A 14743-nucleotide genomic window follows, 5' to 3' on the forward strand; every position below is an offset into this window, starting at 1 on the left:
AGGAGGGAAGCAGACACGTCTCGCACTGCACTGCGGGCTGGTTTTGCTCTGCACACAGATCTCTTCTCCTGGTTGAAGCTGATCTTGTCAGAAAGCTGCTGCTGCCATCGGGTCCTGTGCTCACCCACAGCTGGGAGGAACTCCTCTCTGAGAAGCAGATTCTTAAAGCTGCCTCGCTGCTGAATTCCCATGATTGTGGCTGTGACTAACTAAATGGTCAGTGAGGCTCTGAAAGATGACCTTAAACAAAAGATCCATTCGCTATTTGCACTTTCCAAGCCTCCTCCCCAGTGCATATTGACTCATTTCAGAAACACAAGACAGCATGAATATAAATCTGTCAAGACTGTAACTTTTGTAAATATCCATCCTTCGATTTCCACTGAATGCCTTCTAAAAGGCACAACCTGCTCCAGGAGTAATATATTGTGAGGAGGGCACTCATCCAGAGACAGCCCCCTGGACATGAGGTAGCAGCTGCTGGGGTTAAGGGAAGTCAGCTGGCATCAGTGTTTCTCCTTCCCTCAAAATTGTGCAAATTAATGAAGGATGAGGGCCTGTTTACTTTTAATACTCACTTTTCCCTTTCTACCTCATATGTTTACAATAATTTTAGGCTAATTGACATTAACCTCACAAATTATTAATAAAGGGCAAAGTGTTATGAAATCAGTGTCCCCTTTGCAGAACAAACTTCTCCCTCTTATGGAAAAATCTAATCAATGCTGAAATGCCATTTTCTGATTTCTTGGCACTAAACCATTTTACCTTTTATTTCGATCCTGCAAACCTTAATTTTTCACAGCCAAAAATACTGTTTTGTACTGAACTGAGCAATAGTCTTGCAATACTCAGTTTAAATGCCACCTTAACTCCAAGGAACCAAATATAACAAAACTCAAAGCTTTGTGCTTCACAGATTCAGGCCTGATAGTTGTAAGAAAATTCTCTAGTCTTACTTCAATATATTTATTTTTTATTATGTGAAATAATCATAACAAGAAAAAACTGCAATCTTTAAAACCCATCTGTTAACACATTTTCAGAGAATTAAATCCCCACCACCACTGTTTGAGAGTGTCATTCATTCTTCCATGTGTCCAGTAACCACTGTAATTGCTTAAACACAGCTTGGCAGATACATTCACACTTTAGCAGAAAAATGCAAATTTGTTGACTACAGGTTATATTTAGCATTTTAATAGTCATATTTTCTATAATCTACTGAGACTTCTGTTGTGCAACAGAAAATACTATGCAAATCATCTTCTAGGAAAAAATGTGTTATAGAGGTATAATTACTGTAAAAGGAATTTTAAACACTTTCCTATTCACTTGGCACCCATTTCTTAAAAACATCTGAAATATTCCTGGTTATTTTCTGTAGATGTACAGAAAATACAAAGGGATTTTACTTTTGTTGTCCATACATGATAGAATATACTACTTTTTTTTGTATGATAGTATATGAAAAAAAAAGTCCCTAGTTGAAAAATATTTTTTCTGGTAACCCCTCTAAAAAAAATAAATCAAAAGCCTTTTTCAGAGTTGCTTGCTCAAGGAATTCTGGTCCAAAATTTTGCCTTCAAAACCACAGCAGTATGAGGCATGCTAGTCTTTTAATTAGAGCTACTTAGTCTAATTTCCCCCTTTCCCCCTAAATCTTGAACATTATTCATTTTAGACAAAAAAATCTTAACTTTTAAAATTAAATACAATTTATTTCCAAGGATCTGATGTCAGAACTAGTAGGCAAACTTGCTATTTTAACAAGTTGAGATAGGAACGGCTCTTAAATCAGAATTCCCTTGAAAAACACCATCAAAGCATTTTAAATATCAGAGGCAAAAACCAGTAATCATTACACATGGAAGAGTATGACTTATTAAACTACAATCATGATTTCATTTGTTCAGAAGTGGTGAAGGAGTGTAATAATTATTCAGTGTGTGGATTCTTATCCATGACCTACTTGGCTGAAGAAAAATCCCAACTTTCCTTTCAGGCGATCGACTGCAAAAATGCAGGGTGTATATTAATTCATCTGTATGGCAGTGAATCTAAAAAGAAGTTCCTGGAGTGCCCTTTCTGGCATGGAGAACTTTTACAAAGCTACTTTTGCCTTTTAAAATACATTGCTTTTGCTGCAATCCACTGTAATTTCTTGCCTTTGTTACTCTTGTAACACCTTGTCCTATTTGTAATCCTCCTGTATCTTGTCCCGGACAGTCTTGGAAGTTGCTTGAGGAACTTGCTGGATGACATTGAAAAATTTCTTTGGTTGCCCTGAAGCTTAAAATCTTATAGACATAATTTTGTTTGTTCAGATATGAATTATGTATTGAATATATGAATTGTCATAATGATACATGGTGTTGTACCTGGTTTTTCATCACACAGACAATTGGAGCACAGACCTACATGTTTTAATTTGGGGAAAATTTTCAAGATTCTTTTTTCCTCTTTAATGCTGGGACATACATAAAATCATTATTTAAAAGCCTCAGCTGGACACATTTTTTTGACAAGACATAAAAGAATTTAAGATCTCAGTCTGATTTCTTAACTAGACATTCCACTGCAGTTCTCACCTCCTCCTCCAAAGGATGCCACTGCCCTAAATGCCAGAGGAGCAGAAGGATCAGCATTAACACCAGGAATAGGGTAGAAATTAGACAGTCCACATATATCTATTTTAATCACATTAATAGTTTTTCTTCTCTGCAACAACTAGATCTGGTCTAATAAAGATTAGTCTTTTAAGATTACATTTGCTCTCACAATATCTTTTGACTTCACTTTTAGAACATGTGTGCTTTCTCTTTGTTCATAAAAAATTCTGGGTGTAACAATAGGAAATATGATAGATTTTTTTTAATGAAGTGCAGTAAATCACATAGAGAGTATTGTTTTTGATACCCAAGGGTAACTACAAAATATTTCAAACTGTAATTGTTATCTTGGCCTAAAAGTTTACGTAGAGAAACAATCAGTAGGCAGGTCAACCCTTCTAGCCTTCTGTTCATTTTTATTGAGTGTGCTACTTCTTGATGATTTCAGAGATAGTAATCTGAACTGGATGCTGCTCTTTACCTTCTAGGGCTTTACCTTCTAGGTCAAAATAAAACTAATGGGGAGATATTTTGTTCCTACCAATTAATATGGGTTGTTTAATAAAAATCGAAAAGGAGGAGTTCTGAACAGTTGCAGAGAAATACACAAATCTCAAGAGCTCTGAGAGAAGCTGGAGGGGTGGGACTGAAGGGTTGTAGGAGAATATGGAGAGGGGTAAATGAATAGAAAATGCAAGAGGAAGAAAAGAGAGGGAAAAATTCAAATTAAAAGAAATCTGAGGTTCAAGGAAAAAAAAACCCCAAACTGTTACACATTTTTTGTTATCTTCATTGCACTAAAAGATAATGGAAATAAAAAAATAACAAAACTCTTGGAAATCAATTAATTGAAATCAGGGTTAGCATTTAAGAAAAGAAATCCCATAGAATTAAAGGGGGGGGGGTTTCTACTATTGATATGAGAGAGTTCCTGCAGTGCCTCCTACTGTGAAAAAGTTTTTTTGAGTAAAAGAGAATGGGCAAGAATTTTTAGAAAGCTGAAAGAAAAATAACCTACTTAGAGAAACTTGTTTTTTAATGGAATCCAAGCACAAGTAGTAACTTCATAACAGAAGACTGACATTGTGTTGATACCATTGCATTTCATTGCATTTCATTCAGAAATACAGACTTAAAAATGTGTCCAACTATCAAGAAAGTAGCCCGTGAGTTCAGACAGAGCTTGAGGGAACAGTCTTATTAATTTGAACAGGAGGCTCTTTTGTCAGACTTGGGAACTAACAGACATACTGCAGTACTAATTATGTCTGCCAAGTACTTACCTCCCTGTGGAAAGAACTGAGAGTAAATCTCTTTGAAGGTTTCTTCATTGACAACACCACTGGGGCACTCCTGGAAAAAAGTAAAAGACCAGAAATGAATGCCATCCAGTCTGGTCCACTCAGCTGATGTGTTCAGAAGACCGTCCACAACATGTGTGTGACTGACACATTAAAATGTGGGACTGCACTTTCAACCAAATATCAGTGCACATTATCACACTGAAGTATCTTCCTAAAGAATTCCCATGAGACAAAAACTCTTTCTGTGGCATGGATCCCAACTTCATTTGAGACCGGAGTGATACACATGGGCAGCAAACACAGTCCTGCAGTGAGTGGAGCTGTTGTGTCACCTGTGGGCCATGACTGGTCACTCCCTCAGCTGCCATCAGCATTTGCATGGAATGGAATTCCAGCAGGAATGTAAACACAATGGTAGAACATGCAGTCATGTTCTACTGGAAGAGTTTTATTCAATTAATTCAAAAGACCCTGCCTCTGAAGATCTTATTCAAACCTTGCAGATCCTTCTGCCTCTTTACATCTTTTTCATAAATTTAAATATGTAACACAGAATATGTAGGAAGTTTCTGAATAGAATGACCACAAAGAAAATTAAAGTAAGTGAAGAAGAATAAAGATGGTTAAACCAATGACTTATGCAGAGGCAGGAAAAGCAGAATTGTTTACTAAGTCAAGCATAAATATCCAAGACCAGAGAGCTGATTTCTAGTCCTGATTTTGCCAGACTGAGCAGAAGACTTTGGGCAATGTACTTCATTCATTTTATGCCTTGATTCCTTTGTTAATGCAAAAATGGGTTAAAAAGCCAGGTATGCTCTTTAAAAGAAAAGAATTTCTACAAACAAAGGGAAAAAAGAGAATGCAAATTTAATTTTAAGGTTCATACATTTATTTTTGACTATTATCATGCTATTTGGACTGAGGACTCAAACATATGTGCTCCTAGTCCTAAACTCAGGAAACTTAATAGCTGGAAATGTAGATCAAGAGTAGTGTAACATCTTCTATCAGTGTAATAACAACTTTTCCTATGAGAAAAAATAGTATTTCAATTAGATCAAATAAAAGCTACTGAGATATGTCACCTTCCGCTAAGAAAAAAATAGTGTAATCTCTAATTGACTGCCAAATGCATGGTCTGAGAAATGCATGTCAGATCTTTAGGCCTAGGATTATCATGCTTTTATGTCAATTATCCCTGGCTAAATTAGCTTTTCATCATAACTAAGCACATGCAAACATATAGCAAAAAAGAATTCTGTTAATTGAAATACCAGAAACAAGCATCAGTGTCAGAGATACACATACTAAATTATTTGTCCCTGGGCACAGAGACTGTCACTGATGCAGGCAGAGCTAGAGCTCAGGTCTCAATAAGATGAAATAAATACTGACTGCTGGGTCACACTGTTTTTGGAACCAAAGCCTTTGGGAAATGGGAGGAACAGTGAAATGAACCTCCACCCTTCATTAGGTAAGGAGCAATCCATAATTGAGGAGGCATCTCCCTGTCACAGCTTTGGGTACGAGGGCACTAAAACATCTCTCTCTTACCAGCTATCAGCTCTCTCTATCAGCTAGGCCACTGTCTCTATGGTTTCTAGCAGGTTTACAAGTAACAAGCAATAGGACAAGAGGAAATGGCCTCAAGAAGGAAATGGGCCCAGGGGAAGTTCAGATTGGATATAAGGGAAAATTTCTTCACTGAAAGGGTTATCAAGCATTGGGACAGGCTGCACAGGGAAGTGGTTGAGGCACCATCCCTGAAGATATTTAAAAGCGTGTAGGTGTGGCATTTGGGGACATGGTTTAGTTGTGGATTTGGCAGTTAATTGTTGGACTTGACCTCAGCCATCTTTTCAACCTTGATGATTCTATGATGTTATGATTCTACTGTGCTGCTTGTCTTTGGGAAGCCTTCTGGAGTTGTATAAGAGCATGCAAAAGAGCAGTATTTTTACATGGATTCAAAGCAAAATAAAGAAAACATCAGTGAGTTCTTCAGATACTCATTGAGATAATATTATAGGTATTCGATGTAGAAAATCTAACAAAAGTATTTTACAACCTCCTCTTCCAAGCATATAATGTATATGATCTGTCATTCCCAGACCTTCAGGAGGAAGAATAAGCAGCCTTTACCCTGAGATGGGTGTGAGTGTGAAAAAACAATGCAGCATTTTGAAATTTAGAAAAAGAAACAGTGGCTTCTTTTTGCTCTGCAGGTAATTTTTGTTCAGACAAGAAAGAAAAAAGAGCTGGGCACATTTTGAAGAAATTAAAGAGAAAATCTATATTTTTGAATTTGTATAGGTCAGATGTTGCCTTTTTATTTCCTCAGAAGCTTAATAAATAATGGATGAAAAAATGAACATTTAAGGTCATCTAACTCTATGGCTTATTAACATGTAAAACAATTTTTTCCGTTTTCCTTGGCTGGCAAAGACATTCAAACTATACTAATTTTCAAAAGAATGCACTCTCCTTTTTGCAGGAAATGCCAACAATTCCAACTCTGTGGGTCCTTAGTCTGAAAGCTCTGAAGACTGAGAGTCCCATTTTCTGACTGCATTAAATGTTGTGATGTTAGAGGAGAACTAAGGATACTCTGCAAAAATCTATGCAAGTTACTATTTTTTAGTTCAAAATAAGCTGGCGGCCTTTGTTATTAGAAAAATACATGATCTACATACCTCTTTCAAAGGCAGTCCTTTTTTTAATGTTGCTTAATAAGCTCTGGTTTCACCACACTGTTTGAAAGAATCATTGTTTGAAAAGGCAACCTACTTTCAGGTTCAGAGAATTCTATACTTCAGAGAATTATATATTAGCAGAGCCAGGGATGACATTTTGAGTTTCTCTAGCTTGTCCCTCTGTAGTTTCCTCTGTTCTTTGCCACAGCATTGCCAGTAACATTTTACCTTTTCCATCCTTGGAGGTCTGTGGAAATGATGTCTTAAGGACATTCATTAAAAACCTGAGATGCTAGCCAATTACATTTACCAGAAATACCAGCTCAAACTTTTCTTTCTTTAGCACACGTCTTTCCTCTGAGACGCTACATGACAGGGAACACTTCTGATCTTGAGTAATTTCATTCTAAAAATATAGGTGGCCAACATGATTTACCTCCATGACTGTACTTTTCTTGACTCATAAATCTGGTTTTATTGTGTTTATCAGGAGATTTGTGCAGTTCAGGGAAAGAGATTAAATATTGTAATTGTTAAGTACGCCCCAAGGTTTTATGTCAAGCTATTGCTGACTTCCACTGTACCAGCTATAATTAAAAAAATCTAACCTTTCATTAAACTCTTATAAAAGAGAGGAAAATAATTAATTAGTTTGAAAGAAAAATGTGAGGGTTATTTAAACAATTTCCTATATTCTCTCTTTCCTTGATCTAAATATAATTTATTTTGTTACAGCAAATTTCTGTTTTACAATCTTTTAAAATTGCATTAATGTATTAGATTTTCAGACTGGAGAATAAAAAGCAGGGAATGTTCAACTTGAACTGAATTCAGTTCTCTCTCTTTTAAAGAGAAAATAACAAACAGACAGAGAATAATAAATATGAATCTGCCTTTTGATGATCTCTCTTGCTTGCAATTTTGCTGCTGGGAAATTACATGTCCAGCACGTGGTCTTATGAACCACTTCAAACATAAATTATTTAGCCTCATACTGTCCAAGACAACCTTCCTTCAATATTTTTAAAAATACTGCAGTAGGTGATTCTTCTCTACTACCTAATCAACATCCTTTTCAGACAAGAGGCAAACCAAGAAGACACAAAGCCAGGGAAATAATGAAACGTAGAAAAGAGAATGAAGGAGAAACAAAGTTTTGAGTTTTTTTCTGCATAACAATTTTGAATGATGAATAAAGCTGGAGTTTTGGCAACCTTGAATATCTTTCAGCTATAGAATTTTGCATGACAAACTTCCCATCCCATGCTGCATCTGCTGTTTCAGTTTTCATACTGCTTACTTTTAGAGACATGTCCACATCCATTGATTTAAATATCTTCTCTTTTTGCATGTAGTTATATGCTCTATGTGCATGTGCCATCTAGGAATATGCCTTCAGCCTCGTTCTTGTTCATGCAGTTAAATCTGACCAGATACTTACCCCTAATGAATGTAATTATTTAATTCACTTTTTAATAAGTTTCTATAATTTAATATATTACTACATGAGTATTGCAGCCATTTTACTTGGAAATACTTTTAGAATTAAAGATGTATTTACCAAATACTAAGAGGGCTAAACTGAAATTTTGACCTACCTTAGAGCTGCATGCTAGGAATAAATAAATTTGTAATTTATTGTAAATTAAAAAACAAATAAATTTGTACTTTTGTAATTAGTTTCCTGGTTGTAAATATAAATAAACTCATCCATGCTGTATTCATCAGGAATAGATTTCATAGCCTATTTATATTTAAATGAGAGAAAGTGTGATTAATTTTCTGTCCTAAAAGTAGTCTTAGCATACAGGGTTCACTTTTGGTACTGGATTATTTCATAAAAAACACAGAATACATATCAGAAATTATCTTTGTGAAAAGGGGCTGCATGGCATTTCTGGAGTGCTGATCACACTACTGGCCAACATTGAAGAAACACCAAGAGCAGGGTAAAAATCCTGCAGCAGCTAATAAAAGCGAACTTACTATAGCAGGACTTCAAAGCAGATCATGCAAACAAAATGAGGTGTCTGGGGGAGAGAAGGTTTTGAAGTTGTTAAAAAGAAAACAAGTGTAGTATAAAAAAATATCTCAAAAGATATGCTTAAAAGAGATGTCATGCACTTGCCTGTGAAGCAGTCTCAGAAACTGAATTCAGAGAAAAACCTCTCTCTTGAAATATTTGAAATGTGGCTGAACAAAGAACGAGAAATTAAGACTGGAAATAATCTGGGAATAGTCACAGTTCAAAAGAGTTTTTCTCATTAATACAGATTTTAAGAAATCACAGACAACTATATTTATGCTCTTTTTCTTTTTTATTTTTATTTTCTTTAAATACTTCTAGAAGAATAAATAACAGAAGATTATGTAGGGAGAAGAGACCTGCTGTTTTCCTGCCCTAGATGTCCCAAGAGAGCAACAAACTCTCAGAGGTGGAAATACAAGCTAAGTACTGTCCATTAGGTTTTGGTAAAATTTCAAGGGGTTGCTTCAACTATGACTTAAAAGGAAAACCCCCATGTGTTTGTATTCTATTCTAGACAGTAATTTCTCTGATCAGCTTCTTTGAACTGGTGCCTTCTGGACTGCTGCATTGTCAGTATTTGGGCTCCTGCATTTACACACCTCTTTTTTAAACTACCTGAAGGACAGAAACATTTAGTTTCCTTTGTATAGATTTATCATTCAACATGGCAGCACATAAAATGGGAGCTTTGAGGAAGTTTATAGGAAACCAGTGCACACATGAGGTACTTGCAGTGACTACAGAAGAGATACCTGCCTTGGCTCTTCTGAGCAGGCTTTACATTATTCACCCAGCACTGTGTTCTCCTTGAGCTTTGCTGTCTGCCTGCTGTAAAAGCCAGCTTGTCAAAGCACTGGGAGGATGATTGGCAGGACAGTGTCTCAAACTACTCACAAAGGATGACAATTTGTGTTATTCTGTCTTTACACCTATCATTTTGGGGTCTGCCCAGGCCTGTACTCTAATGGAACAAGTCCAGACCTTACCTGCCTTTCTTCTGAAAGGCTGCTGAAGGAGCTGCTGTTCATTACCAAGAAACATGCAGAGAGAAGAGCACAGACTGCTGTGGAAGGGATGGGGAAAGGACAATTTTGAACACAGGTGCATCGGGTGCTCAGTCAAGAGTATTGGCTCAAAGCCTTTCCTACGTCATAGGAGAGTTCAGTTCCAGTATATTAACATGTGTAAGACACATGAAGGTACTCGGACAGCTGAAATTGTAAAAGCTCAAAATAAAAGGTGGTGTGAGGGTTTTGAAATTTTATTTACTACACTACTGGAAATTAGTTTTTATGAAAAATTTAAGGCCAGAATTAGTATGCTCTTCATCTGTGGAATATTGTTCCCACTATGTATAACAATATATGTTCTACATATGAATAGATTTATAATGATCTATTTCTAGTTTGATGGATTTTCACCCATTTTCTCTAATAAAGAACCTATGTTCAACTCAATTATATTGAAAACCACTGGTGTTTTTAACTTCAATTTTCACTTCTATATTTTGCATTACCAGGGAAGGGACAGCTATTAATTTAACCTCCTGTCTATTGAAATTGCATTAGTTTTTGGTTTAGTTTTTTTTAAATTTGATTTCTCATGTTAGTTTTCTCAGGAGTGGGCTATAAAAAAATCACTTTCATCGCACCTCCTCTATTGAAAAAAATATTTGGTTCGCATTTTTACAAATAACTTCCATGCCATCATATAGAAAGATGTTGTAACAAAGAAAGCAATGAATGATGAAATATGTGTAACCATAATTATATCTTGGATAAGATTTATTTACTTCAGGAGGACCCAAATATCTCCCTAAGAGAGTTTGCTCTTGCTTTCATTTATTGCAGAATCAATTCTTATAGATCAGAACACAAAAAAACTCTCTACTCTTGCTTCCTTGAATATAGTTGTGAGACTAGAGAGTTAATAGTAATGGTGAGAAAGAAATATTTTCTCCAGTCTTTATAGAAGCTGCATGGGATGAAAGACATACAAGTAATGGTTAGGGAAATGGTTAGGAACAGTTAAGTACAGTTACCTCAGAAAGTCTTTTGTCCCTACTCTTAAATCTTCCAATGAATTTGCCTATTTGGTTACCAGTGTAAAGCTTAAGCTATTTTATAAGACTCAAAAGGCAGACCCAAACAGAGAACACTAGTTACTGGGTCTAAAGGGACAACTTTCCTTTCGCTCTTTCCTCTTTAACTTAAAGTACAGTAGGATTGTTTCAGCTAAAGATTCACAGAGGGAACACCTCAAGTTGTTGCATTTTCATTTCATTCACAGGAGCTGTAAACTAATTTTATAGCTCAGTGGCTACAGTCTACATTTCTAGGAATGTTGTGGCAGTTTTGATTTGACAGCATCTCCATTATCATCCATTGGTGAAATACATGTAAAAACTCTTTTCAGGCTTTGTCTCATCAGGTAAAACACAAAACTTGCTTCTACTTAGCCACCTGCAGAAGAGATACAATAATGTTTCCCTGTGGCACAGCAAAGATGTACCACATTTTAAGCTTCCCACTGGAGGATACTCTAATGAACAAAAGCTTCTTTCCACCCCCTACATGCTATGGCAGTTTCAGAGGAAAACAAGCAGAAAAAAAGAAACTGGCTCACATCCAGCATGTGTGGCTTCACACAGTAAATAACAATCAACACTTTGGCTGCTTCCACAACCCAGCAGGCAAGGTGCCAGCAAATGCTTTTAATCAGAGCCATTCTTTGTTTAGCAATGCCCACTAACTAGTGAAATTTTCAGTTTGTTATTATTAGCACTGGCAGTAAAACAACAGTAAACAACATGGCTAAAGATTTGAAATTAAAAGCTCACCTGAAAGCTTGATAAAACTTCATGGATAAGTCCCAGGCATCTGAGTGGTGCTTAGTGTTTCTGCCCTTACTTGTCACTGCAGGATGGCATTTTACAATCTTGACTTGACAATTAAGCAGGAAATATAATTAAACTAAAGGCAGCAGAACCCATACTTCAGCAGTGCACCTTGTTGTAAACACTTTGGCAAACACAAGGTGCTCACCCTCTTGGGAAAAGCTGTATTTAGGTAAGCACTGCTTCAGTGACTTGCTTTTAACACATTCCCAAGTGAATTCTTTAAATCAAGTCCTTCCAAATCAGCTGAAATCCTAGGTGAGAGGAGAAGGAATAGCTCCACATTAGCAAGTGCTGGTCCCTTGGGTGTACCCTGTTAGTGATTCTCTTGAGCAGAATGGAAAACAATATTTTAATGGTCTATTCCATTCTTTAAAATCATGGAGGCATTTATTTTGTTTTTCCTACATGAGGATGCTTTTGTTTATCCTAGAAGTTGCTTGTATCCTTGAGGAGTGGAAGATTCACTGAGGAAGGAATTGTACTTACAGCCTTCTGCTAAATGTTAGTGGAGTTGCACCACAGCCATATCAGAAAATGGGGAAGCCTGAATATAGCTCAATGTATTTATGAAGGAGAAACAGCATGTCAGGGTGAAAAAATATCCTTAAATGCTTGTCAATCAACTGGATCTTGATACTAAGTACTAACTACTGACATCAAACCAAACTTTCATTTGAAAAATGAAGTAAGAACACACAGTTTTGCATTCCTTAGCCACATGACTGAATGAAAGATAATCAGGCTCAAAGTGTGTCCTAAGTCAGGCTATTCCAGTATTTTTTCAGAGCGGTTGCTCTTTGTTTCTTTCAAAGATGTGCATGGTAAAGGCAGACAGGTCAATATTTGGTTAGTGCTAAATACAATGAAAATACCAAGGAATTTCAGTGCCTACAGTCTCCTGCCAGCTTGCAGAAATGGCAAAGAACATAAAATTCAATGGGGACTGGTTTAGACACTGAAAATCAAACACTGTGCTCATTATTTATATTTTATATGGTAAATACATTTACCCTTTAACAAAGGTTTGTGCTTTCTCCGCTACTAACAACGCTTTGTCTAGGGAGAAGGGCCCCAGCAGTGCAAACAGAAGAACAAATGTGCTTACCTGCATACATATTTATAAAACTGAGCCTGACATTAGCATAAGTTGGAGCTGATTCACCAAGTACAGTGGGGGAAATCAGACCCAGTTGAGGCAATGATGTGAATTGAGGCTGCTGTGGGTGAGAGATGAGGTCTGTGGGATGAAATGCCTCTTCCCTGGCCACACAGTGAGGGCAGTGCCTCATCCTGGAGGAACTCTGGCACTCAGTGCCTGAGACAGGGTCTCCTCCCCATGTACCAAAACCTCACTGTCATTTCTGTGCTCGCCCAGTCCACCAGCAGAGCACATTGACACTTCTTTTCTGCTGCCCAAAGGTCCTTGGTAAGGAGAAGACACTTGGCCACAAGAGCTCTATTGCTCATGGTGATCAAGGAAAGACCAGAGTGTATGGGCTTTGTGGCCATTCATCTACATCCTTTTGAGAAGGAGGGGCGAACATTTCCATAAGACAAGGGAGGATGTACCATTACTGCTTATAAAGGAGATATTATTCCTGCAATTCAAAGACATGAGAAAAGCATCAGAATGGAATTTGAAGTTTAGCAAGACATATGAACTAATAATTCTTTAGCACAACAAAATATCTAAATGAACTATATTAATCTCCTTCAGACTGTTCTGGAGCTTTCCTTTCCTCATATGTGGATACTCGATACATTGCTTTTGGAGCATATTTAAAATTTGTAGCATAAGTCAAATCATTGAAACTGAATACTTAAAAAATATATAAATATATAAAACTATATAAATGGTGATTGATATTTGCTGTCATGTTTTCATGAAAACACAGAGAAATAAAAAAGAAGACATTTCTCAATTAAAACAGGTAACAAGAAGAATAAAAAGCGATAAGTAGAGAATCAGATACATATAAAAAAAGTAATCTGTCAATCAGTTTAGGCCTAAAAAACAGATTTTCTTTCTCATAGTTGTATCATTCCTTATGGAGATACATTGAGGCTGAAATTGCTGGACATAAATACTTCTTGCACAGTCTGCTAAGTTGATGGCACATGAAATTTGTCTTTGTTCCATAACCACCAATTTTGAGAACAAAATGAGAAATTAAGACTGTTATGACTTATGGTCCATTACGGGGGTGGTACAATACCTCTTTTTCAGTGAAGTAGACTATTGACTTGGTTGCCTGTGCATCAAAATACAGTGCTTAAATCACCAGAAAAATCATAATGATATTGATGTTCTGATATTTGTAATTGCTTGTAGCTAGTATTTCAGATACAAATACTGCTATATTCAGTCACTGAGAGCTCACTTTGAAAAGTTGTTCTTGGCACTTTTATGCGAGGCCACTGTGAAGCTGATCACAGTGTCAGAGAGGCATAAATGGAGTGAGTAAATAATTGTTAGAAATACATAAAGTGCAAAGAAAGTGCTTCCTAGATCAGTGTTTTTTCAGGCATGGGTTTACTGTGATTTCTACTTGACAGATATGGAGCTTGGCCATTGAGGGGTAAAGTATCTCCCTCAAATACACTGCCCACACATTTCACTCTTAACGCTGAAGAATTCAGCGTTCATTTTCCTCTCCTCTAGGGATGAACTTTGCTATCTCCAGCTCCTGGGAAAGTTCAGTTTCCCACAGCCACCAGCCCCCCCACTGGTACTCCCCACTTTGTTCCCAAGATGTGTTTGAGGAGGCTTTGATCAATGGCTGAGAAGCAATCTCTCAGATAGCCAGGGACCCTCTGAAAGGTTTTGGCTGTCAGACCAGAGACATTAAATCAGGCAGCTGTCAATGTGGAGCCCACGCAGGCCCTGAAGCACTGGTATAATGGTCTCAGGCAACCCAGAAGGCTTTTTAGTGTGATAGTTAAGGCTTTTAAAGGTGTGTGGCAGTTAATAAGCCAGCCAGAGAGCCAAAAGGTTGGAGTCTTTAGAGTTGTAGTTTCATGCTGTGTTTACTGAATCATGCTGTCTTCTGAGTTATTGGCTCCAATTTCTTCTCTGACACTCACCGTATCTAAGATCTTTTAAGAATATTTCACAATGGAATTCATTGGGTTGAATAAATTCCATTACTTGAAAGATAATATGAGAATAAGTCACATAAGTGAAGTGCAACTGCACAAATGTC

General features: G+C 36.9%; 1 protein-coding gene across 10 annotated transcripts in view; it reads right to left on the minus strand.

The window, feature by feature from the left end:
* The window catches only part of KCNIP4 (potassium voltage-gated channel interacting protein 4), a 384348-nt gene that overhangs the window by 16714 nt on the left and 352891 nt on the right, over positions 1 to 14743 (minus strand). For all 10 annotated transcript variants that reach the window (XM_021554440.4, XM_021554439.4, XM_021554445.4 and 7 more), the window contains one exon: positions 3896 to 3965. In XM_021554440.4, coding sequence (XP_021410115.1) covers positions 3896 to 3965 — 70 coding nt within the window. The remainder of the gene's footprint in view (positions 1 to 3895; positions 3966 to 14743) is intronic.

Source organism: Lonchura striata, chromosome 4 (assembly GCF_050655825.1).
Source record: "Lonchura striata isolate lonStrDom1 chromosome 4, ASM5065582v1, whole genome shotgun sequence".
In the NCBI taxonomy this organism is placed as follows: Eukaryota; Metazoa; Chordata; class Aves; order Passeriformes; family Estrildidae; genus Lonchura; species Lonchura striata.